The sequence below is a fragment of the Neocloeon triangulifer genome, unplaced genomic scaffold (assembly GCF_031216515.1).
Source record: "Neocloeon triangulifer isolate White Clay Creek 2 clone unplaced genomic scaffold, ASM3121651v1 ptg000003l, whole genome shotgun sequence".
Taxonomy (NCBI): Eukaryota; Metazoa; Arthropoda; class Insecta; order Ephemeroptera; family Baetidae; genus Neocloeon; species Neocloeon triangulifer.
In genome coordinates this window covers 1,476,081-1,501,806 of record NW_026775546.1, presented here as the reverse complement: position 1 = coordinate 1,501,806, position 25,726 = coordinate 1,476,081, and the positions used below count along the sequence as shown (strand labels likewise).

Here is a 25,726-nt window from a genome sequence, read left to right as displayed (position 1 = left end):
TGAAAACAGACTAAAACCTTTTTTAATACATTTTTGTTAGAATCTTATTATTTTTAAACTCCGTAAAAATTACAATGCACATCTCTGAATTTCTCACAAGTGCATGCACTCTGATAGTTTTTTTAATCAACCCTGAATCAACCTTTAAAATTATGTTTCAAATCTTCAGTCATTCCTCCCTTGATCGCATTTCTCATCCCTGCATTATGATATTCAAAATCAAAATGACGTTTGAAGTTAACGTCAAATGTTTAAAAATTTCAAATGATCTAACCATGAAAATTTTAAGATTGCTCTTGCAAGGAAATATTTCTCTTCCCCTCTTGAATAGATGTTGTCCCACAAATCTGCATAAAAACGCAATGAAAAAACGTCACTTGTTAAAAATAACTGCTGCTTATGTGCCAAAAACTACAACTTTTCTACAATCATTACCATAAATATACAAAAATTAATTGTGAACTGCGCGCTATCCTCTCAAACTATAATTCGTAAGACAACAGGCGAGAATCGAGATTGGCCTCCGGGGTTAAAATGAAAAAGCAGTAACTGTGTGGCTTATCGGTTTTTGAGATTGATCATGGATCCGAGCGAATAGTTTTTGGGTATTTTGTACTGCATCTAAAAGAAGTGATGTGCAAATTTGCTACTCTAAGCTGCTGCATTATATATGTCGCAAAAAATAACACGTCTGTAATAAATGAAGCAAAAATTGTAATTTCACTGAAATAAGCTACACCACAATACAAAATAAAATTTGTTTGTTATACATAAAACTAAACCAGAGTTTTTTCTTCTCTTTTATTAAATCTCAGTAATTTTTTCCACTCGTGATAAAAAGAATGGAAAAATTCATTGGAAAATTGTAAAAAGTGCAGTGTACAAGTGTTTTTCCCGCGCATTATCGCCAAAATCCTTTGACTTGCTGCAAGAACTTGCCACGCCCTCTTCACCGATGGCAAGAAAATAATACAAACATGGCACACTCGGACGACTAGGCCAACGTCAAAGTCGAATTTGCGGCCAATTCGGCGCTTTAGGCGATACATTTTCTTCTGCTAAGGACAAGCCGCGTTTCGTAAGTCTTTTTTATCTTTTTTCTGCTCAAAAGAGAGGTATATTTCTTATGTCGCCGTCTAAGAATTGCGAGTGACTTTACGAGGCCCCAAAGGCGAGCTACGAATATTTTTAAGTTCGTGAACCTTCTTACTTTCACACGGCCGCCCACCCTGATGTTCTGATTATTGACTTTTCACCATTTTCAGATTAAATGAGATGCGGTTGAACAAGCAGGAAATGTTCAGTTTTGCCAAACAACCATCGCAAAACTTTGACAAGGAAGGGGTGCTGCTGCTGAAAGAGCGCCAGGATGGTTTTTTCAAACGAACTGAGAGTAAGTTTTTTATTGATTTGGATATTGGGACAAGATTTTAAAAGATTTAAATATGAATTGATACTTTTCTACTTTTCCTCCATGTTACATAAGCATGAAAAAGTTTTGAAATAATTCAGCAGCATGAATTTTAGAATTTTATAAATTTTGAATTTCTCTTGTGCATCAAAATGGCATGTAAAAAGCCTACTTTTGGAGAGAAACAGGAATATCAACAGAAATATATATGATAAATTGTGTGCTGGCAGAGAAGGAAGCATTCAAACTAATTGTGTGGTGTTTCTGTGAGTTGAATAATATTCTGTGGTTTTCGTCCTTGTCGATATTCAAATTCTCATAAATGTATGTGCATTTTTTATTCTATTCATATATTCCAATCTAACTGTCCATGAGTTTGTGCATGTAATCTTTGTGTCCCCTAGTTGTGGTAAAGATCATGTAAAATAATTTTAACCAACAATAAAATATAAAAATGTTACCCCAGACTGACCTATTAAAACATCATTCAAGGTAAAGACAACTTAAAAGTAAAGCAAAGAAGTAGGAATTCATCTAGCAAGCTGATTTGTGTTGGATCTACCAAACGAGGTATTTTTTCCAGAGATAAACTCTCTTTTGGTAGATGATAGAGGTTTTCTGTGCAAGGTGGAAATGGAAATCAGTTTCACTGCATGATAAATTATGATGGTGCACGTCTTCATATTGTATGTTCTTTCGTAGCTTGAATATTAATAGGTTCAAGGTGTTGCTTCATCTAATATTGTCACTCCACTTGCAGATATTTTTAGAAACTAACAAGTTTTTGAAATCACAAAACAAAAAGAGTCTAAAGAAAGCAAATAAAATGCAATCTAGAGCAAACATAAAAACCAACAGTTGATCGATTGAGTCTCTATGTCACTATATTTAAAAAATCCATTGAAAAAAATAAAATACATATATACTTTTAATAAGAAAGTAAAAATTACAGTCTTTGTTAATCATTTTAAAATGCTCTTTAAAAAATTTGGTTGAAAGAGCGAGTTTTTTACGGATCCAAATTTTAAAGTTATGATAAATAGAACGTTATAGTGCAATTTTGTTGTTGTGAATTTCCATACATTCAGACATTATGTGTGCACCTCTTTCAGTTATATCACCCAAATAATTTACTAATTCTATAAATTAATAAAATAAAATCTTTGAGATAAACAAATTATCAAAATTATTTATACCTAACTAACAATAGCACATTTTTTTTGCAAACAATAATTTTTTAAATTGGTAAAGCTCGTGTAATTAATTTTTTTCCGCGTGCAGTCAGCAGTGAGCGATGGTGTCGTCTCAGGGGCAACATGTTGTTCTACTTCAAATCTCGAGAGCAGTGGTCGGAACCAGCCGGCGTCATCTTAGTCGAGGGCTGCTCTATCAAACTCGAGCCAGCAACTATGAACGACGGCTCATACGGATTTGCACTTGGTACAAAGGATAGCATAATATCTTTCAAAGATATTTCATTTGCAAATTTTGTTCCAGTTTTTGAGGGAGGTGTGAGTCAGCACTTGGCAGCATTGAGTGTAGAGGAGCGAGATCGTTGGGTAGCTGCACTTCAGATTGCTGGATATGAAACCATCAGAGCTCAAGTAATTAAAAAAAAATTATTAAAGGAATTAGTTTATTTGTTGCCATTGATGTTGAGGGATTTTTATCATTGTCTTACTTAATGTTGAGCAATGTTGAGATTATGTTGTCATGTTTATTTTTATAAAGGAAGTAATTAAACCACAAAAAGGAAATAACTTGTGAAGCAATATCAAGTTATTCTTAAACTTGACTACTCCCTTCATTATTTATTACCTAAATAAAATGAAGAAATTTTTCTCTCAGATCACAGCAATGAAACAAGAATTGGACCTTCGATATGGTGGACGTGAAATCGAACTTGACGTCAATACGTGGAGAGCTCGACGTGGGAGATTGATAGGTAGATTATTTGAATTGACTTTATTCATCCACTAATGAAATGATTCAGATCCTTGCGAGGCTCCATTGTGTGAGGTTTCATTCTCCTGTGACAATCTGTTATGTGATGGCCACGGAAAACCACCCAACCCGATGCTTAGTCTGCACGTCTTCATGCCGTTTGAAGGGCGTTGGGTTCAGTATGGAAGGACTGAAGTTATAAAGGTACACTTCAGTTAATAATAGGCGCAGTAAACTTACACCTCTTGTAGTGTAATAGCAACCCTAACTTTTTGCACACGGTGGCTTTGCGGGCCAGTGACGGCCTGGTGAAAGAATCAAAACTGCGCATATCCCTTTACAATGTGAGAGAGCCCATATCACAGGTTGCCACTTTGCTGGGCAGGGCAGAGTTGCAGCTTAAGCAATTGATTCAGGATGAATCTGGCTGCAGTGTTAGGTAATTTATTTAAATCTTTTATTTTTTTATTTTTGGAGAGCCCATTTGATTTTTAAATTATAATTTTACAAACCGAAATAATTTGTGTGCTCCATTTGGAGTTGATTTAACTTTTAAGTCCCTGATTTCACGATTTTAACAGATTTTAAGAAAAGTTAAAATCTTTTGTTATTTGGTTGTAACACCACACCTAGCCTGATTTCTCAGAACGCTCAGAACTATACTTAACAATAATTTAAATTGCAGACTTGCATTGAAATCAATTACACCCAATATTGAAGCATACACAACGGGTTTTGTGACTGCCAGTTCGTGGACTCTTAAAGTGGAAAGCAACCATTCAAGCACAGAGTCAACTCCCTGCAAAAGTCCTTTGAAACAGGATCCGGCGGTAAATTTAGACAAATTATTCCAGAACATGTGTATGAAATTGTTAAATTAGGTTTACTCACATCGACGATCATATTCTTTGCCGTCAAGACTGGGCACCAAACTGAGTCTTCCCCAGCAGGGCGAGTTGAACAAAATCTACACTTCGCCCTTCATTCGCACATACAGGTTTCATTCGGGTCTCGGAGGTGACATTTGCGTACATGAAACAATGGCAGAGTCAAGGATGTCATTCACATTCCCTCAACAGCTACTGTAAACCTAAATACTTTTTAAGATTTGCTTTATTTAGTTTTTAAATTTCAGGCAACTTTGGATCAACGATGAGAAAGAGCTATTGCAAGAAGTGGCTGGGATGGGAGAGTTGCGCGAGCCTTGGCACTCGAAGCAAATTCAGCTCTTGGATAGGCACCTTCATTTACTTCACATGTATTCGCAAGCAAAGCAAAATCTCCAAAACAATAAAGGTTTGTGAAAATTTTGGCGCTTTCTTCACCTGTTTTTTCAAAACTTTTCTAGATCGTAATTTTAAACCCAGCTGTCAAAAGGACGATCGCTCTCTTGAATTTGTGCCAATCAACTTACATCTGCAGAGGATGTGGGTGCAAAACGATACTCTACGACGTAAAGGGCTTTATGATGTCATAACTGTAGGTGCTTTTACAAGTCATGCCAACAAGTGCAAAGCTGGCGGGCTCCTCAGGTAATACTTCATCTTTTGTAGATAATAACTAACAGGCTAATTATTTTGTAACTCCAGGCTGCTGCAACAAATGAAGGAGTCGGATCCCAACATAAATGAAGATAATCAAGGGCCAAGCAAGATTTCTATGGCTCATGATACAGTGCAAGCAATCAAGCAGCTCCGCAGAGAAGTTGTTGAAAGTATGAGGAGTTTGATGAAACTGGCCAAGGAGAAACAAACACAGGGAATGCTACCACTTTGTGAGGAAATGATTAAGAAGGTTGTATTGTTTTCTCATGTTAATTACTGGAGCTAATTTTATCTTTTACTTAGACTAAAATTCTTCTTAGTTTGTGGGATACCAGTCTAGTTGAGGAGGCCATGAGTTTTTTGGAGGAGTTTAAAGTTAGCTCTACTCTTGAGTGTGATAAAGCTGACGTCTTGACTCCGTATCGGCGAATCACACAACAGCTTTTGAATTTCAAACCACTCCCAGAAGATGAACTGCTCAGCCCCGACTTAAGCACTCCTGTTGATGAGAGGCTTCGATTGAGTGAGTTTTTTATATAATATTATTTTTATAAAACTATGCTGATGACAATTTTTAGTCAATTGTTGGACAACTGATGATGGTGACACCCTCACTGCTGAGATTGTCCACGTTGGAGAGTCCTTGATTGTGGATACGAGCAGCTTCCAGGAAATTCCGCTGCTCTGTGAAACTGAAGAGACGGTTATAAAAATCCTTGATCAAGACGAAAGCAACAAGAGCAGTCTGAATGACGAGGTTTCGCCCGTTGCCGAAAATGAAAAGGACAAAGAGACCAGCGTTGTTGACATTGTCATCCGGAATGACTTCAATACTGACTCAGAAAAACTTGACGAGGAAATCAAGCAGATTTTGCCTCCTGATAGTGGTCCGGAATCAATATCAAGACAGTTCCTTGGTATTATTAGGGTTGCTTTTAAAAACTTCCATGTAAGACTCTGAAATGTTTGCAGACACTCAGGCAATGTGCAATTCACCCACCGCCAATTATTACAAGCCAACGGATGAGCCAGAGCCTTGGGACCTGACTCAACTCAACATCGAGGCCTCAATGATGTGTTTGGTTTCCAAAGTAAAGTTTCTGTGTGGACGAGTGGGCAGTCCGGCTGTGAGACTTAGGGCACAAAATTCTAGAAAAATGTCAACACATTCCAGTTCTTCGGACGTTTCTAAAGATTGTGATGGGTGAGTAAAATTAAGTATTTTCCTTGGCGTTTATTTATTGGTTATATTATTTTTAGAAATGTTAAACGCATAAATAAGTTTACGGATGGCCTGGACTTTTCTGCGATGGTCGATTGGGCGGCAGAGTTGAGACCGCCTATGCGGAAGCTCCGGCAAGCAATGGACGGTCTGCTGAAGACTGCTCGCTTGACCCACAGCGTGCTGCGCGTCCAGCAGGACTCACGGGCAGCTATGAAAGCGTGCAGCATCCAATACCGCAGAGATATTTGTTTTTCGCAAGCGGTAAATTTATTGCAAATGAAAAAAAAAAATAAAATCTCAAACTCTGTCTACTCAGCTGACGTCTTTGGTGTCGGGTCTCATGGCCAAGTTGTGGTGTGCCAAACCTGACCCAAGATTCCTGCTAGTCTTGAGCACATTAGGCCCTCTGGTAGAGTTTGAAACTTTGCTGAGTTATCACGGAGATGAAATTGCCATGTGGGGTGATATGGTAGTTGCCGTGGAAGATCTTTGCACCGTAAGTTTGAAAAATTAAACATTTCTTAAAATAATTTATAAATCTCCAGGTTACATTCACTTTGGCACATGCGAGCACTGAGAAACCTTCAAGCCAAGGTTCTCAAGAGACCAAACCCAACCTTATCCCCAGAGTTACAGGGTGTCGAGCTGCTTTGAGTGTAATATTGCCAGTTCCTGAAGTTGTTATGTCCCTGCTGCCTCCACCTCCTGGTTTGTCTTATTGAAAATTATTTATTTATTATGTATTTATTTTTTTTAATTATTTAAGCTGGTGGAAACCGATCATTCCATGTGACGCCTGTATTTTTCAACATTGGCATCAACGAGAAAGCAACACTTGCTGAAGGACTAGGCAAAACTAAGCCTCAGGAAAAAAGCAACATTGACAACTTTGAACGTCTCAATGACTACTACAACCGATACAAAAAGATCAGCGATTTAAGTCTCCCAATCCACGGTGAAAACAGCTTTCGTAAGTACCATAATGTCATGAAATTTAATTACCAAACCCAATTTGCTCAGGACGAAGTGCCAGTTACGGAGCACCACCCCTTGCAAATCTGGTGGAAGGCCTAAAAGTTGCAGTGCACAGCAAAAAGTCGAAAAATGTAGAAGTCTTGCATTTAGCATCAGCAATTTGTCGATCAATGAATGGACTTCGGTAATTCAACAGTAGTTTTTTCAGTCTTTGAACCAATTTTTTCCCTTATTTAGATTCACAAGTTGCAAAAGTGCCAAAGATCGCACCGGAATGGCCGCTACGTTGGAGCAGTGCAACATCCTGGTGGCCGAGTACAATCTCTCCGACAATGAGGTTCAACGAGCACTCGACTGCATGCGCAGTGAGGGCTGCCGGATGGAAAACACGCGCAAGAACATCGGTGTCAGCAAGTACGCCTTTAATACTCTTCAACTCCTCACTTTCCCAAAACAATACAGACCTCCGGCAGGTACTTTCGGATCCAGCGAAACATAGAGCTTCCCCTGTCAGTTTCCCTTTGGAACTCTTCCACGCATAATTATTTCCATAAGATAATCAAGTCAATGGAGCTGCTTGATGTTGAATTTTAAGATTTTTAGATTATTGGCAGCTTGGTTTTTGGCACCACTGTCTGCTCTCAAACGAAGTCTCGCAGAAAATAAAACTCGCAATGTCTTGCTGCAGTACTGATATATACAGAGCACAAAACTTGCTCACTTCTGAGTACTTTTTAAACCATCGAATGTTTTTAACACATTATTTCAAAGTAATTATTTTCTGGTCATATTAAATATTATTGATTTATCTGCTTTTAATATTTCATAGTAATTGTGATTGTTATACCTCTTATTATTGAATTTTAATTACTTTGTGATTTTTGCTTCTACTTGTAATTATAAAAATTGGTGCAAGCACCACTGCTGTAATATTAATCAATTAATTGGTCAAAAGAATTGTGTTACTTAAAGTAGTCAATTAGTGTTGAACAAAATTGGTAGAAAGAAAATTCAAATAATATATTGATAACGTTTGTCTTACTGAAAGATATTGTGCTATTGCTATTAAACATTTAATTATTATACACAATTAACAAATCTTTGTAGCTCATTTTCAGAAAAATCTTACCATGTTAGACCCTTGCAGAAAATAAATAATTGTTATTACATCTTTCAAAGTCATCATATTTTATTATCCTACCGGTACATAAATCACAAAAATCCTCAGCATAACAAAGTCCAAATGCATGCTTTCAAAGAAACAACTACAAAGAAAGATCAGTTCTTGGTTTTGGTTGCATTTAAGACAATTTTCGAGACAGCCTCAAGCACCGTGGTGGTAGTAGAAGTTGCAGTAGTTGGTGAGAAATCACTAGTGGTTGTAGTGTGGAAGAAGAAAATCTAAAGTTAAATCAGATTGATAGAGAAGGAATTAAATTATTCCTAATTTTATGGCATTACGAGTTAATAATGTAAAAAGAAATGTGTTAGTTGCATAATATCACTTAGCAAGGCTCACCATGAAACTGACGGCCATAACGACATGCAGACCCAGCACAATAATTGTGAGAGGAAAAGCAAGTGCTCTGCTGGCATCTTGGGCAGCCGGCCAAATGCTGGAGAGCAGCACAGTGCCGGACAGACCGACTGCAACACCCAAAAGTATCCACTGCAGCCAGCCAACCTGAATGACCCAGAGGACCTTCAATATTCAATAGAAATTAACAATACTGTTTTTCGTCTTCAAATATTTAAATTACCGAAGTTGGAATGAAAATGGCCAAAGAGTAGCCGTACACACAGAGAGTTTCCAAAAGGCTGATCCTATTCTGGCCACCCTGCCACCACATGCTGGCCCAGACTAACAAGGGCAGCAGCCACGAGTACAGAAATATTGCAGTGGCAGCGTACGAGACTGGAAAAATAAACACATTATTATATAAATCACCTTTTTTGATGAAGGTCCTTAATCTTGCCTGTGTGGAACTGGTACTTCCAGTGGTAATTTTTATCCTCGTACTGCAGATAGGAAACCATGTTACGGCTCACAGCAATGGTGAACACCAAAGTTATGCAAATCCAAAACGGGCCTGTATGTCCGGAGAAGAAATTAAATAATAGAATGGAAAGATAACTTAAAATTATCAATACCGTAAAGGTCTGCTTTTGGTTTAATGAAGGTCTCCAAGTAATTTTGACCGGAACGGGGTACCATGGAGTAAACAACCCTGTCCGAAATCTGTTTTGTGTTGACGTCAAAGAATTGTTTGTAATAGTCAAACGACCAGAAAGAAGGGCCGGCCTGAGCTGTGTTCTGGTCTTCCGTGGCACTTCCTGCGCCATCCTGATAGTTATTGGTCGATGGGCCTGCGGTTTTTTCCTTCACCGATGTTACAACGTCCAATTCTGCGACATTTGTCTGCGGTGTCGTATGAATGAAATCTAAATTGTGCAAAATAAAATTTTAATACACTTAAAATTGATTTTGAGAGCGTGACTATAGGTTTTCTAGATGCTTATTAAGGTAAAATGAACCACTTCTCATCGATTATTATTACCTGATTGAGCTCATATTGATATATAATTAAAAAAAAATTTAGTGACGTCGAATTGATCAAATAAATATAATATGTATTCATCACTATTTATAAAAACCGTAAAAATATAAGTTTGAATTTGGGAAAATACCAAAATATGCCAAATATTATCAAACCTTGGAATTCAAACTTAGCACCAAAGTTGTCATCATCGTTGCTGGCCATTTCTGCGTATTTTTCTAGAGTACTAAATGTGAAAATTCATGCGAAACTCTCAAGAAAAAACTTTGTTTTCCTCTCGACATCTGTATGGATATTAGAAGGTGGATTAGACAACAATCAGTTTTGGGCGTGTCTCAAATTTCTGTGCCGTGACGTCACAGTAAATCAACCAATCAGAGCCCAACAATCGAGAAAAGTGCAAATTGTAGACTGCAATTTGGTTGATCGCGACTTTGGTCACGTTAGATGGGCAAAATTTAATGAAAAATAATTTTAAAGAAGTAAAAATTTGCAAAATAAAACTTAAAGAGTTGCTTGATACGACCCTTTGATTAAAAATATTTAATTTGCACGGACACCTGAGATATAAAAGGGTTTGCTAGGAGTAGTGCCATTGGAAAAATAATTATTTTAGAAAAACAAACCTTATGGAAAAGTTGTAGCCAAAGACATGTTCTTTCTTTTCTCAATTGTAAAAAAGGCGTTGAAAATTTTTTTAAGTACCGAAAAATTGGAATAAAATAAAAAATTGTAATTTTCTACAAGAAAGAATTTTTTTAGATTTTTTCTGAGATAGCCAATCGATTCAGCATGTATTCATTAGTCTATGACTAAATTTTCATACAAAAATTCGCAGCCGTTATGAAATAAGAATTAAAATACTTCAACGGGCCGTGTTTATGTTTAGAGCCAAAGAGGTGTCATTGGAGTTTAAGCTGTTATTTCGTAACGGCTGCGAATTTTTGTATGAAAATTTAGTCATAGACTAATGAATACATGCTGAATCGATTGGCTATCTCAGAAAAAATCTAAAAAAATTCTTTCTTGTAGAAAATTACAATTTTTTATTTTATTCCAATTTTTCGGTACTTAAAAAAATTTTCAACGCCTTTTTTACAATTGAGAAAAGAAAGAACATGTCTTTGGCTACAACTTTTCCATAAGGTTTGTTTTTCTAAAATAATTATTTTTCCAATGGCACTACTCCTAGCAAACCCTTTTATATCTCAGGTGTCCGTGCAAATTAAATATTTTTAATCAAAAGGTCGTATCAAGCAACTCTTTAAGTTTTATTTTGCAAATTTTTACTTCTTTAAAATTATTTTTCATTAAATTTTGCCCATCTAACGTGACCAAAGTCGCGATCAACCAAATTGCAGTCTACAATTTGCACTTTTTTCGATTGTTGGGCTCTGATTGGTTGATTCACTGTGACGTCACGGCACAGAAATTTGAGACACGCCCAAAACTGATTGTTGTCTAATCCACCTTCTAATATCCATAGACATCTGATTTTGACGGAACCCACGTGTACCACGCAGGCGCATTGGGGCGAGGTGCTATAATACATGTCGGTCACAGGCGCGCACACAATGAAATAAGGCGAAGAAAAAATCGGAAAAAATCGTAAAAAATTTCACATTTCTTATAATATCCTTATATTCCATGGTCCATGGCTCAACTTTACATGTTAATGAAAAGTTTTGAAGCAAATAATGTGCATTTAATTTATTATGATTATGACTGTGTTATACAATGTCCTGATCAGGTCCTGATGCAATATATGATAAAGTTTATTTGATAAAAAAATCAAAAAAATTTAAAAAAATGCTTTAAAAAATATTTAATAATAAAATAGTATTTAAATGTTATTCTTGTAACAAAGAATATTCTAATTTGGCAATTTTTAAGGATTGGGCAAAAATTAAATTAATCAAAAAAATTTTCAAATTTTTTTTTAATTTTTTTTCTTAAGGAAAGAAAAGTCTAGACAGATAGCTTAGCACTTAAGGGTGGAGCAGGGAGAAATTTAGAACAAAGGCTATTCTGTCCTTCTCGGTTTGCAGGCGATTTTTATTAGAAACGATCAAAAACTTTGAATCTTTGAATATTACATGACAAAATCCATCACAGCTAGTAAAAAACATAATTAAATGGAGTATATTGTCTTTTGTACCCAAAAATTTCTTTAATCCTGGCATCTGCTTTTTTTTATAAATAAGTTAACATTGATACAGAAAAACCATAAAAATATAACAACTTAGTTTCGCCATCAGATGTTGACAGGGTGGCCGTGAATGGAGACAGAATTCCATTTTCACGAAGCGATATCAGGCTTCCTCGGAGTCTATCTGGTGTGGAATTTCGTCATCAGATGTATCGAGGGTGGCTGAGGATGGAGAGTTGTCCCTAGAAAGATTGAAATCAACCGCAGAATTATTAAAGTGCTGCAGAAATTTTTTATTAAAATGTACTTACCTCTAAAGGTTCGCCAAAGACTGAGACTGAACGCTGCCATTTTCATGGGTGGGCTGATGTCCATCTTCCTCAAAGTGGTCAGACACAAATGGAATTTTGGCAGTGTCGGTGGCTGAGGATGGAGATTTTTCCCTAGAAAGATTGAAATCAACCGCAGAATTATTAAAGCGCTATAGGAATTTTGAATTAATATGTACTTACGTCGAGATGAGGTTGGCCAAAGATGGAGACTGAACTCCGCAATTTTCATGGGCCAGCCCATGCATGTCCATCTTCCTCGGAGTCTATGTGGCCAAAAACAGGAGGGCTGTTCCCATCAGACGTAGAAAGGTTGGCCGATGAAGGAGACTCAAGTCCGCCATTCTCATGGGCCGGCTCATTTCCTGCACCTTTTCCTCGACGTCTGTCTGGCCAGAAACAGGAGGGCTTGTTGCCATCAGATGTTGACACGGTGGCCGTGGATGGAGATGACTGCACACCATTTTCTTAAGGCAGTTGTTCAGCCTCCTCGGATTCCATCGCGTCGGAGACAGGTGCAGTTTCGGCTTCTCCATCAATGGTGGAAACGGTGGCCGTCGATGGGGTTGACTGAACACCATTTTCTTGAGGCAGTTCTTCAGCCTCCTCCGATTCCATCGCGATGGAGACAGGTGCAATTTCTCCATCAGAAGTTGACATGGTGGCCGTGGATGGAGTGTTTTTGTCCCTAGAAATATTGAAATTAACCTCAGAATTATTAAAGCTGCAGGAATTTCGAATTATGTAATAAGTACTTACATTATTAATTTGGATTGGATGCATCTAGGTTAATTTTATGCAAGTTTTGAGCGAAGCGATTTTGAATTTTGAATCTTCGATCTGCTTCTCGTCAAACCTTTACTTTGTTGCATCCAATCTCAACGGTTTTTATTTTTCTTATTGTTGGGAAACAATCGAAATTAAAAAAAAAAAAAATTAAAAATCCCTCAAACACACAAATACAATACATAATTGTTGGAAAATTTAAAACTTCTCAAAATCAACGAATATCAATATAGAATATATTTTTGTACATACATGACTTGCTGATATAAGAAATTCGCAGGTCAAGGGTCAAGTTTAAGTACACAACTTTTGCGTTGTGGGCGTGCTTCTGTTTATTTCTCTTGCTACTACATACTCAACTTACTCACCACCTAACGGTAGCCAGTCAAATTACAATCCACTAATACATCAGCGGCGGGAATCTGCAAAATTAATAAGTGACAGCATGCTGGAATGTTATTTGAGATTGACTACAAAGCAAAAATTTGCCGAATTTAAATTTACACGAGTTGTTCGGCCTTGGAACAAAATTTATAATGAAATCCGGGACCAGAACTCCACGGCCCACGCGACATATAATTTTTCTATAATCGCTAATTTATGATCTGTCATATAATATCCGATAATATCTGCAAAAATAGGGCCGGGTGTCAAGTTCCTTTTTAACAGTAAATTGTACATTTAAATGATGTTTTGAAATCGAAAAAATTAATTAATATTTAATAATTTTTCTAACATGCAATTAAATTATTTTTGTATTTTTAAAATTTGCAACATTTATCAACTGGATTTCAAGCTTCAAGAGATACACCAAGTGGCAAACAGAAGGCTGTTTTGAAAATGATCCTGATACTCTCGATGAATATCAATTTTTCTAAAAAAAAAAGAAAAAGAAGGAAATATGTTAATTTTAAATATGACCAATTTGTTATTTTTAAATAATTCTGAAAATTTTCATTATGCTTGCAGTCCTTGTTAGTTGCTCATGGATATCTGTTGATGCTCATTAAATTTGTTTCATAATTATATATGTATCTTGCAAATCTTGCCGAGTCCTTAGTTATTATAAACAAAAAATAATATAATATGTATAATTATATTATTATTTTATATATATAAGAACTCCATGAAGGTAAAATTTTGATTTTTTTTTTCAATGAAACACTTCATTTGAACATTTTTTAAACATATAAATGGAATGTTTTTTTCCAAAATTATTTTTTAACACATATAGTAAAATACAAGTTGAAATGCTATGTTTTAAACTGTCTACCAAAGATCACAGTCTCCCTTTGAAGGGTTAGTTTTTTCAAATACAATTTTAATTATTTCTATCTATTGTTATTTCTATAAGAAAATAAATAGTGTAAATTTTAATGGCTAGTAAGGAAATTAAAAGCACAAACTCTATCACAATATAACTCAGTTGTAAAAGGCATTAATTTGATACAATGGCAAAAATATAGGAATTTCTTAAGAAAATATCAGGTAAAGGCGTAAATTAAAGCTCTTTGAAACAATTAATACTAATAATAAAAAAGCAAACTAATGGCCAACAATACTAAGAAAATTGTTTGTTCTTTAAGAGATAAAATGCTACCGTCGAAATGTCACGAAATACTTCTCACAAGCAAAATGCAATTGACAGACTCAGCACCAGCAATTGCTGGACGGAGCAGTTCCGAATGTTGACCGTCTTGAGCTCTCAACGCTGTTGGTGAAAATCTTCACCAATTGACGATGCACCCTGATGAAAAATTGTTGTTTAAAAAACAAGTTCTAAAGGATTAGCTGAGCAAAACTCACTTGACTTTCATATCAGCGCAAAACACCAATTCGCCATCACAGTTCCAGTTGCTAGTTTTCTTTCCTCTGGCTGCAGTGAAGCAGAATTCCTGCGCCCTGAGCGCCTCGACAAAGGGCAAATCGTACTACAATATCAATAAATTAAATTTCGATCAACAAAAATAGCAAAATTCTAACCAAGGTTTTAGTTGAGCTGGTAAGTCTTAGAAGGAGTCTTAGATTATTAAAGAGGTTGGTGTGTTTGACGAGCACTATGTCTGCACAACCATTGCCAACATGGCAAAAGGGAGCAATTCCGTTCGGACTGCGGGGACACGAGCAGCTTAAATTGGCACAGTTCACCATGAAGAATTTTCCACTGACTGTTTTCCACTCATCTGCGGCAAAAATAATTTAAAATCTTTATTTGAATATGTTTGATTTATTTCAACCTACCTTTCGCTCCATTAGAGCCGTGATTATTGTCATTGTTTAGTGAGCATTCATGGCAGTGGATTTGGCACTTGGGACCCTTGGTGACGTCGCTGTGGTGGCCGTGAAATGTTTTCTGTCTAATCTTTAGCTCACCCTCATATCCTCGATTTGCAAAAAACTTCTTAAACCCTAGAAAATATTAATTTTATATCATACTCTCAGAGTTAGGACAATGGTATGATAAAGAATAGGTGCAAAGTGCAAAGTTTTCAGCGATCAAATTAAAAATAAGTATTCAAATAACATGGCAATTCTGATAAAAATTATTGCAATCTCACCTGAATAGTCATATCTCTTTGGCCCCATCCATCGGTGATTTTCACTGTCCTTCATGACATCACCCAGGTAGCCATATGAAATTACACTGGCTGTGTATCGAAGGAGTTTTTCGTTATTGCGCAGACTGCATAAGTCCATTCCTCTTTGACCACCTGTTTGTAAATTCAACTATTAAAAAGGACAGCACTTGTAAAATAAAATAAAATTATTAATAGGAGAAAACCAATTTTATGAAATAAATATTTTATCATCAATATTATGGTATATATAAATATTATTTTTGATGTTTATATTTCACAAATTAAAAAAAGCGTTCAAAAGTTAAAAATAATTATACCAAGGATGATGTGCAGGACGGCTGTCTGGACGTCGTTTGTGCCGTGCATGCAGTATGCCACAGTGTCAGTGCTGCCGCCAGGAACAACCCCTATGGCTACTTTGGGGTGCGGTGGCTCGACGTCAGGGTTGTTCTTGAAGTCAACGCCCAGGTCCATGCACGTTCGAGTGACAAGCCCATTCATCACCTCCGAAAAGGTGCCGTCACCTCCAACGCAGGCGATGCCATCGTAAGTCTGCACCAAGTTGGGCACAGAGACGAGCATGTTGAAGGCGTGGTTGGGCGCCTCGGTCAGTACCATGGTGCACGCCACCCCAGCGATTTGCAGCAGAGGCTCCATCTGCTTCTTGAAAATTTGCAATCCTCGCTTTTTGCCCCCGTACGGGTTGACGAAAACCAGCAACTTCTTTGGGCGATTCGACAAACCTTCAGCAAAAATTTTATTATATTATTTAAATAAAAATTACGCAGATTTAAATTCAATACTTTTGAGGTATCCATCGAGTGTTTTGATCCAGGCGGACACTTGTCTGGGGTCGGAATGTTTCAAGGTGACAAGCCGATGCCTCAGGCGATTCTTGGAGCACACTTCCGTGTAATGGATCGTAAAAGCAAGGTGCATCGCTGGACTGAGTGGCTCTTTGCATTCATTTTCGCCACAACAAGGCCTTGCTGAGTCAGTCACGTTTTGATGCACAGGATGGACGGCAAGGACATCGGATAACAATACACAGGTTCTCTCTGCGGAAGTGCGAAAAATATAATTAATAAAATTTCCAATTCAATAACGTTGGGAAAAAATGTATAAAAGCTAGGAAAATTTACTGTATGGACGACGCTCCGTTTCCCAGACGAGGACACCTCTGTGCAGGTACACGCGACATCGTTTGCCTTTGACGAAAAACGCGTTCAGCAAAACAACGTCGTCGATCGGCCCTGCACTTGACGAGTTGGCGGCCATGACTTATGTAATGTACGCTACCAAGGCCAAGCCGAAATTCGGCGTTGTTGAAGCGGCTCGGATCGCTGCGAAAGCAATATTGGATCACAAAACTTCCATTTCGATTAAATCAGGACGTCGGTTCGGTTGAAAATGTGGACAAAAACAAAGAATGGTGATAAGAGGAGACGTCGTCCTCTTGTTTTGACATTCCCCCTCAGGCCTTTCAGCTGGGATGCTGAGAGGTTTTCAAAAGTGCTTCGCTTCTTCCGAAGAGGTTTGTGCAAATTTCATACGTCACTCGCGCCATTTTTTATAACTTGCACTACTTGCAGCTGCGCAGTAGATTTGCGATGGCTGCTGCCATGACGTCACTCAACTTGCTGCCCACTGGATTTCAGTAATGGCGACCGTGCGGGACAGTGATACTTCGCTGTGGCTTCACAACAAACTCGGGACTTCCAACGACTCGTGGACAGGCGGTTCAATATGCTCTCAACTGAACTGTGAAGTCCTGCGCAACATCAAGGAGTGCTTTCCGGATTTGCAGACCCAAGTGAAGCTGAAACTTTTGCTCTCGTTCTTCCACATTCCCCGCAGAAACATTGAGGAGGTGTGTCTGAAAATTGTAAACAAATAACTTGAATGTTGATTTATTTGCTAATTGCAGTGGCGGACGGAGCTGGACGAAATCATTGAAGTGGCCCAGATGGACACAGAGCAGTGGGTATCCATGCTGGCTGAACTTATGAAGACATTCCCGTCAAATGGCACTCTGAACACGGACATCGGAGAAGTCGAGGAAAACAAGAGAATTTTTTCAGATTTAATCAACGACTTGAAAAAACTTGGTATTTTTCCTGTTTCACGTCAGCAAAAACACAATCTTCATTTTCACTGAATTCTTCCAGTCAAAAAACAAACAGACACCGGAATGCTGCCCTTGGAGTGTCATTACCTGAATAAAGCCGTTTTGAATAATTACATCGGCAACTTGGTATAGCACACTTTTATAATTTTACGCAGTTAACTAATTGATTTTTCTTGACAGCCTCCGATCACAAAGCACTTCCAGCTGAGACGGAAACCGAAGTCGGCTGCCCTCAGAGCGGAATTACTGCAGAAGTCTGTTGACGCTGCCTCTAATGTAAAGAAAACTACCGCCATGACGATTCCACTCAGATCAAGAGGAATGCCAAGAAAACTAACCGACACCAGTAGCTTTTTAAATTAATTTTAAAATAATTTAATAATTTTTTCCAATTTATAGCCCCCTTGAAGGGAATTCCAAGTCGAGTGCCAACTGGTGGTTTCCGTGCTCCAGGAACGAACACGCCTTCTAGACCTGGTATGATCAGACCACCTGCTGGTAGAAAAGATGGAGGTATAAAACTGCTGGACATCACTGAACAGCCACTTGGATATGCGGCAGCAAAGAAAAGAAAAAGAATGCAAGGTTTGTTCAATTTTGTTTTAAAAGACTCCGTTTTGTTTTAAAAGTCCACCGAGGAAATTAAATATAATATTTGTTAAATTAATTCAGTCTTTTTAAGATAAAATTACTTTGATTTCAATCTTAATCTAATAAATTCATCAAAGCTCAGTTAAAAAATCTAATGAATTTTATACCTTATTATAGAGATGGAAGAAGCAAACAAAAAAGCAGCAGCTGCCGAGGCAGAAAAGGCAGCCAGTGCGACACCAGACTACGCAGCAGGTCTTGTTCCGTCAAATCCTCCAACCCCTGCGCCAATCTCGGCTCCGGCCACTCCTGCGCCACCTGCAACCTTTGCGACTCCCGTTCCAGCCAGTAAGTCTACCCCAGAAGCGGCTTGACTTTTTATCAGCCCAAAATTACATTTTAAAATATTCATGAATTTAATGTCATTTTAACCAAATGGGAGGTTTTTAAAGTTCGCAGAGCTTTCACATCCATGGGTGTAACTTATTGTATTATTCACCTCATTTTAATCATGAATTATTTCCTAGCTCCAGTTGCCCCCAGTACTTCTCTCCCTGCAACAGAGAGCCTGCTGCAGCCGAGTCCCGCAACCCCCAAACCGAGCAACTACATTTTATCGACGCCAGTGTCTGTGCTCGGAAGGCCGACGCTGGTGCTCACCCCTGCCGCCCCCTCGACGCCAGTCTCCACAAAGACTGCGGTGGCCCGCGTGACCACCACTGTGGCTGGCCCCACCACACATGTGATCCAAATGACCCAGGCGGGCACCGTGCAGCAGGTCATCAGACAGCCAGTCCAGCAGCCGGTGGTTGCCCAGCCTTCGGCGGCTCCAGCCGTACCTGCTCCTGCAGCGGCTGCACCTGCAGCTCAAGCCCAACCCGTCAAGAAAGGACTGTCCCTTACAGTAAGATGAAAATTAATGAAATAAAGGACTTATCTAATTAGAGTTTTTAAATTTTAGAGAGAGCAAATGCTGGAAGCCCAAAGTATGTTCAAGACTGCCAACAAAATTACGAGAGCAGAGAAGGCGCTTATCCTGGGATTTATGGCTGGTTCAAGAGGTTTGTATTTAGTTATTATACATTCTTCTCCGTTTGTATAAAAAAAAAATTACAATTAAAAAAAATTAGCATGCAGTTCATTCTGCTTAAATTCTAAAAATAACTTTTTCGTGTATTTCTTACAATTTTACAATTTATTTCTATCTCAATAAAATATTAAAACAAAATTTTTTAAGTTAAGCACCAAAATATTTTAAAATATTATTATATTTTATTATATTAAATAATATAATAATTTTTATATAAAATCTCCATGACATGTGACTAAATACTCTAATTAAAAAATTGAATTGTTTAATTTATTTGCGCTTGACTTTAGGTATGAGTGAATTCGATTTAAAATTACAATGATTTTTTCTTTGTCTGCAGACAATCCGTGCCCTCATCTGGGCAGCATCATAACCATCAAGTTGAGCGAGAACCAGGAGGATGTGATGCAAAACGATACTTATGTGCCTATGGTGGCTGAGACACACTTCCAGATGAATTATAACACCGGCGAGTGGAAGAGAATGAAGAAATACCGCAAGCCCGACGAGATCCCGAACACACAGATCGTAGTTACGCAACAGACAACCGCCACGCCCCAAGTGCCTGTGTGATAGCCAGCCTGTTGACAGGGACAATTACATCAATCATTCATTCATTGTTTAAAATTATGCGAGTCAAAATCAGTGTCTATGGAATATTATGTTAAGTATATAACATGCACATAATTAAGACATTAATCGCAATTATTAAGTAGTGACCAATTAATTGATTTAGTATATTGTGTTTGTACAAATTTCAGATAGAAATTAACTAATTTACTTGTTTTCAAGGCTAAATTTTAGTTGGGAATATTTTTTGTTACTCTTAGTTCATTTTATTAAAATGGATATCAAATGATTTCCAAGCTTTTATCACCACACAGCCTGTAGTATGAATTTTTTCATCTCCCTACTATAGCAAACCAATGAGGCCAATTTTTTTAAATTTTTATTAAAACGTTATATTTAGATTAATGTACATTTTGATAGGATTGCTAATCCAAAAATAAAAAAAAAATAAAAAACAAGTAATTTTCTGAGCTTGATAGATAGGTATAAAGTTAAAGAATCTTTAAATATACAATTTTTATTTAAAATCAACTTTCCTGTTCACTTTATTTAATAAAATAAATAGTATAGACTTGGGGTGTCTCTACATTTTCCTATTTGATGAACAGCATGGGAATTTTTAAAGTGTCTGTTGGCACCCTCCCTAAAATTTTGCATATTTTGATGCGTTTTTCATGCTGGCTCAGCGTGTACGCATCTTTCAATGTCTGTCTCTCCGTCGGGGGAATCATTTTTTACATTAGAAGCCATACCAGCTAGCAACTCCTCTATCCTGCGCCAACGAGGAAAGCAGGAGCACATTGTCTGCTTTGTTGCCGCAAAAAAGTGCTCAGGTGTGTATTTTCCCAAAGACTGGCATTAATCAGACGCGCAGCCATTCAACAGCCGCCAGAGAGCTCAACAGGGTATTTTTTTGATAACGAGATTCTCTTTTTCTGCGAGCTCGCTTGTCCGCAAGCAATGAATTCGTAATTTAATGCCTTTGCAGCGCGAGAGGACCATAAATAAAAGCATTTATATTTCGCGAAAGGCGCGCAGTAAAAGCTTATAATTTTCAGAGGGAAAAAGCGTAAAAAGTGGTTCTCACTTTATCTTCGCGCGGTCGTATTTCAAGCAGTGTCATCTGCAAAATTAAAACAATTTTCCTGGAGACAAATGCTTCTCAGGGGACTTGTATTCTGCGAGTGTACCACAGTGTACACGCGAAATTTGCGTAAGTGCTGTGAGAAGAAGGGAGGAAATGTTGGTAAAAGATTTCAGGTGACTTAAAATGCAACCTGCTTGACATGCGTGTCTGGCAGGTTGCATAAGTAAAAATAAAAATCTGCAGTACAAGATTGTACAAGATTATGATTTTTCCTTGAAATTTAACCTAAAAAGTTAAAATAAAATTGAAAATATAACCGGATTAGAAACATGATTTGGGCTTTCGCGGAAGGAAAAAAATATTTAATTTGTTATTTTCAATAATTGATCTGTCTTTTTTTCTTTGTGCAAGAATATTTCATGTGCATAAAACAAATTGAAATGAAGTTTTACACGTGCAGCAGATTATTTTGCCTGCCTCTGGCGCATTATTAGTGGAGTTTGTTAAATCCGGTAAGAGTGGAATTACAAACATGGAATCACACAGCAGATTACAAGCCCATTTCGACCTCACCGCATACTAGCGATTTAGTTTGATGGCCACTGCACAACATATATATTCTCCATAATATTGTATGTACGTCATAATAATACTCGCTGCTCACTCTCTCTCGTCAATACACCGACGGATTATAATTAGAGATGGATGGCTGCCGTTCAGTCGGTGATGGCGCGAGGGGTGAAAACATTTCGCTTATTATTTCGCGGCATTGCACAGCTCCCTAGCTAGATCTCATCACTCTCGGCACTAACTGAGTTTGCTCTCTCGTTCTGAATTTCACGCGAAAATTGGTTTGACGGCAAAATTAATTTGGTGGCTCCGGCCTATCTACCTGCCTGCTCGGCAGCTATAGCTGGTGAAAACATCATCAAGCGCTGCTAATTTTGCAGGTGGCTCATTTTCGCTCAAAAATAATTGCCTCTCGCCGCCGTTTAATGGAGTTTCAGCGCTTATTCCCGCACAGTGAGAGCAGGGCTGTTCATCTACGTTTCAGCCTTGCGTGCCATAATATGAAGAGTAGTATGCACGGACTATACATTTAATCTTTATAAACGGGGTCTGAAGACTAAAACAATTTGAGAAATAAATAACAATAATAAATAAAATCATCAAATCAATCTTTTGGCAGGCAGGTCAGGTAAAACGCTTGGGTAAAGATTGATACTGACAATTTTAATCCTTAAACAAAGTTCTAATTGGATCACAGCCATTAACTTTTTTTAATTTAAAAAATTTTAATTAAAATGTAAATAATTTAAATAGGCTTGTATTACCAAATCTACGTCCAGGAGGCGTAACTTAAATTTCATTTGTCATATTTTTGGTATTTTTGTTAGGGGAAAACATAAAACATAATTATTTTATGCCAGACCAAAACTAAAAACTCAACAGTTGGATGTTGGAAAAATATAGTTTGGATAAATTCACAAATTAAAATGGAATTTCATAAATATTACAAAACATTAAATTAACAAAAGTCGCACAAACTGAATCATATCAAAATTTTGTGTACATTATTTTCATTTCTTTGGCCATTTACACTTGTAAATATTATGTTTAGAATAAAATTGTAAATTGATTCCTTTTTCAATTTTTACTTAACATTTCTTTTATCAAAGAAGTTTTTCATTGCACTTTTAATAATTTGTTCAAACAATTATATTTAAAAATTGCCTTTAAAAAATTAAAATTCATTAAAATTGAGTGACTTCTTTGTGGTCTTGAGTGCCACTGATCAATTACCCAGCACTGGACCTACACCAAAATCGGCATTAGCCGATGGATATACATGCTTGGAGCGCAATTTGTCATCCCCGGGACGGCCGATCCACTCTCTGGCCACGCTGCTGGTGTGTCTAAATATTTCATCAAGTTTAAACAAGAAGCCGCAAATTGGCGCCGCGCGCTGCTCCGGCCGTGTTATTGTTGCGCCAGAATTAGGGTCTCTGTCCCGTCGGGGGTGCAGCTGAGAGGGTAGCAGGTGCGTGAGTGTTGCGTAAAACGCACATCTCATCAGCAGGCGTCGCGGCCTGACAAGTGAGAAATTGCAGTCTGAAGCCTACGCGTGGATAACTCGAGCAGGCCGTCTCTTCCGGCATGCATTTATTTAAATGAGTTTACAGAGTTCATTGAGAGTGAACCCTTCCTTCGTTAATGGTCGTTGTGATCGATTGTCAGGCTTTGCACGAAAGTGAGAAATTTAATTATGCAGACGAGACCTTATAAATAATTCTGCACATTAAGCTCTGATTAACATCACCTGAACCTAATTTAAATTGATTTTCACCACAATATTAAAAAAAAATTATTTTTTAAATATCTTTTGAAGAATATTGTAGTATTGTAATTGTTACTAACTTTTGGTTTTAATTTCAAATTTAAAATGTAAATAGAAAATTGCAAAATTTCTTGCTGCGACGAATTAAAATCATTAATTGTTTTAAATAAATTTGATTCAATAATCAATCCTGCTCTGAATCGATTACTTGGTGTTACAACTTAAATTTTCACCAAAAAAGAAGCTTTATCTGAAGCCTAGTGTCTTCAGTTTGCTAACATTTTTTATTAGTTAAATGCAAACAATTTGATGTGCAACATTTGAAAAATAAACAACAACAATAATAAATTAAAATTTTTTTTCGCCTTCTCTAGTTTGCATAAATGCCACTGCCTTGTTTTATCTCCATCAGAAGAGGAAAAATTAAATTTGAAACAATTTTAGCTATTATATATATTGAAATATTCAAATCACAAAGAATCGGTCAGTAAAACAAGGTAAAAGTTTCTGTTGGAAAACAGAAATAATTTCCAGGTAGCTGCAAAAAAGTGAAATTAATTAACTTTGTCATGATTTGTTGTCTTTTGTCTCTTTTAAAAGCAAACGTGGCTCGCTTGTTTGCGTTGTAATTGATGAGCAGAATTGCCTCATTGCAGCAAAAAGCATTTCGCGTACATTTCGTGCGTCTGCGTTTGATTAATTAGCACGATTCCAGGCCGCAAACGAGCGCGACGTGCGCTGCTTTGTCTCTGTGTGGTTACCGAGAAAAATCGCGCTCCACTTCATTTGTCATTCCCATTGTTGCTCTTTATCGAACAGTCACAACAACAGCGGGACAATAATACACAACACAGAGAAAAAGAACACAAAAAGATTTCCATCGGCGCTCGTTTAATCAAATCACATACACGAGAGCGGGAATGAAAGCCTGTTGGGATGTTTCCTCACCTCCACCTCGTTTGCAGCCCCTGCGGCCGGGGTCACGCGAAACTCGCATAAAGCACCGTCGGCACGCATGCTATGCTTTTTGTGTTTTTGTCCGGACTCGGCGCGCATTTAATATTATACTGCCGAGCGGCACGAATGCCGTATAATGATAATAACGAGCTTCTGGCTGCAGACGAAATTGTTATTGCTATAAAAAAAATAGAGAGAGGAGAAATTGCAGCCCTTGCGCGATTATTTTCGCTATTACACGCCGGCCGCGTAATTGTGGCCCTCGCCCTCACTCTTGCAGGAGGTAGATTGTTTCCGTCGATTTTGGACGGGCTGGCCTTTAGTTTTACCTCCTGAAAGTAAAATCAAGATAAAGCCGAAAGGGAAAAATTTTTGAATCAAATAATCGTTTTTGAAATTTTTATAGTAAAAGGCTACAATAAATTTTAATTGTAAAAGTTCTCTTTAAACACTCTAAATTGAATAATAAATAAGTTTTGAAAATGTATGTATCTTACAGGTATCTTAGTGTAATAAATTAATGTTTTTCATGTGTGCATTAAAAAAATTATCAATTTAAATCAAACAAGACAGGAAAACAATCTTGAAATCTTTCTTTCTTTTTAATAGTCACGTATGAATTAAATTTGATCTAGAAATTAATGTCATATTCTAAGAACCATTTAGACACATTTGCATTTTTTAAGTACTTTTTAATTCGACTTTCGTGGCTAATTTCAATCAGATAAAACACCACCACTGTAATGATTTAAAACGCCGTGTTCCGTCCCTTTCGTGCAAATCACCCTTTTACCGAGACATTAGTTGTTCTCTCTCTTTCTCTTGTTCTAGTCGTAATAATGAAATGTCGGATGCTAATAATATCACGCGTTTTGTGCGCGGCAATAATAATTTCCGCGACGTCGCCTCTTTGATCTGCACGCCGCTGGAAATAACAAAAATGGTGTTCTGCGGAACGGCGGCTAATCAGATTATCTGAGCGCGCCGCTTTCCAATCCACTTGGCCTAAGCCACCCGCGGCGTGTTTTGCGTACCGGCAAATTCAGATCCACACGGAAAACAAGATTTTCTACTGCCATCGTCATGTGCCAATCTCGCCCAAGGTAAATTGAGTGAAAATTTCAATCCTAACGAAATCAACGGAAGCAGCTACGCTCGGGGCCGCCCGCGTCACCGCTTTTTAACTTAATTACGACGCACGCCATGCATAAGTAATGCATTTTGCGCGCCTCTCTCGAGTGTGGAATCGATGCGCGAAACCGTGCGTGCGCTGTCAAGAGGCACGCCAAATGACAAGCAGTCCGAGAGCGCAAATTGAGTTGCTCGCTATCGCGAGGGGTAGCCACACACGCGTGTAACTACGCAATAAAGTTTTCAAATTTCCATACTTCAATTCGATTAAAATATAAAACATTTAATGCAAAAAATGAGCTGCCACATGAATGCAATTTATATCTAAATTTAT

At 37.6% G+C, this 25,726-nt stretch overlaps 4 protein-coding genes and 1 long non-coding RNA gene across 8 annotated transcripts; 2 read left to right on the top strand and 3 right to left on the bottom strand.

Annotated features, from left to right (window-relative positions):
- The first annotated feature begins 952 nt into the window (after window positions 1-952).
- LOC132192541 (inositol polyphosphate-4-phosphatase type I A) lies at window positions 953-8,269 on the top strand. Of its 2 annotated transcripts, XM_059612541.1 has the most exons (22): window positions 953-1,078; window positions 1,266-1,393; window positions 1,904-1,981; window positions 2,693-2,851; window positions 2,909-3,015; window positions 3,260-3,356; window positions 3,405-3,559; window positions 3,607-3,794; window positions 4,041-4,185; window positions 4,237-4,439; window positions 4,491-4,651; window positions 4,704-4,887; window positions 4,945-5,149; window positions 5,203-5,422; window positions 5,478-5,816; window positions 5,872-6,103; window positions 6,160-6,385; window positions 6,441-6,620; window positions 6,670-6,832; window positions 6,891-7,094; window positions 7,145-7,283; window positions 7,337-8,269. In XM_059612541.1, the coding sequence occupies exons 2-22, from the start codon at window positions 1,276-1,278 to the stop codon at window positions 7,596-7,598; spliced, it is 3,765 nt and encodes a 1,254-aa protein (XP_059468524.1). In that variant the 5' UTR covers window positions 953-1,078; window positions 1,266-1,275; the 3' UTR covers window positions 7,599-8,269. The 2 variants fall into 2 exon arrangements, with proteins under 2 accessions (XP_059468524.1, XP_059468525.1); XM_059612542.1 differs by lacking the exon at window positions 1,904-1,981.
- On the bottom strand, window positions 8,258-9,944 carry LOC132192542 (protein YIPF1). Its single transcript, XM_059612543.1, has 6 exons — window positions 9,813-9,944; window positions 9,251-9,541; window positions 9,076-9,189; window positions 8,860-9,014; window positions 8,619-8,801; window positions 8,258-8,500 (listed from the first exon to the last, which is right to left on the bottom strand). Exons 1-6 carry the CDS (start codon window positions 9,859-9,861, stop codon window positions 8,378-8,380), a joined length of 915 nt encoding a protein of 304 aa, XP_059468526.1. The 5' UTR covers window positions 9,862-9,944; the 3' UTR covers window positions 8,258-8,377.
- A 1,753-nt stretch (window positions 9,945-11,697) lies between these two features.
- Window positions 11,698-13,506, bottom strand: LOC132192594 (uncharacterized). 3 transcript variants are annotated; one of them, XR_009441350.1, is made up of 5 exons: window positions 13,174-13,506; window positions 12,895-13,031; window positions 12,319-12,823; window positions 12,118-12,249; window positions 11,698-12,048 (listed from the first exon to the last, which is right to left on the bottom strand). It is a non-coding gene; the product is annotated as an uncharacterized LOC132192594 (long non-coding RNA). The 3 variants fall into 3 exon arrangements; XR_009441351.1 differs by lacking the exon at window positions 12,895-13,031 and having other exon boundaries at window positions 13,174-13,498; XR_009441349.1 differs by lacking the exon at window positions 13,174-13,506 and having other exon boundaries at window positions 12,895-13,160.
- A 584-nt stretch (window positions 13,507-14,090) lies between these two features.
- Window positions 14,091-17,014, bottom strand: LOC132192810 (ceramide kinase). Its single transcript, XM_059612972.1, has 8 exons — window positions 16,643-17,014; window positions 16,304-16,558; window positions 15,818-16,243; window positions 15,480-15,632; window positions 15,163-15,330; window positions 14,905-15,104; window positions 14,728-14,852; window positions 14,091-14,668 (listed from the first exon to the last, which is right to left on the bottom strand). Exons 1-8 carry the CDS (start codon window positions 16,776-16,778, stop codon window positions 14,572-14,574), a joined length of 1,560 nt encoding a protein of 519 aa, XP_059468955.1. The 5' UTR covers window positions 16,779-17,014; the 3' UTR covers window positions 14,091-14,571.
- Window positions 16,904-20,202, top strand: LOC132192809 (negative elongation factor A-like). The gene is made up of 10 exons (XM_059612971.1): window positions 16,904-17,034; window positions 17,093-17,370; window positions 17,428-17,608; window positions 17,669-17,754; window positions 17,809-17,974; window positions 18,028-18,213; window positions 18,397-18,567; window positions 18,747-19,123; window positions 19,181-19,280; window positions 19,650-20,202. Exons 2-10 carry the CDS (start codon window positions 17,161-17,163, stop codon window positions 19,880-19,882), a joined length of 1,710 nt encoding a protein of 569 aa, XP_059468954.1. The 5' UTR covers window positions 16,904-17,034; window positions 17,093-17,160; the 3' UTR covers window positions 19,883-20,202.
- The last annotated feature ends 5,524 nt before the right edge of the window (window positions 20,203-25,726 follow it).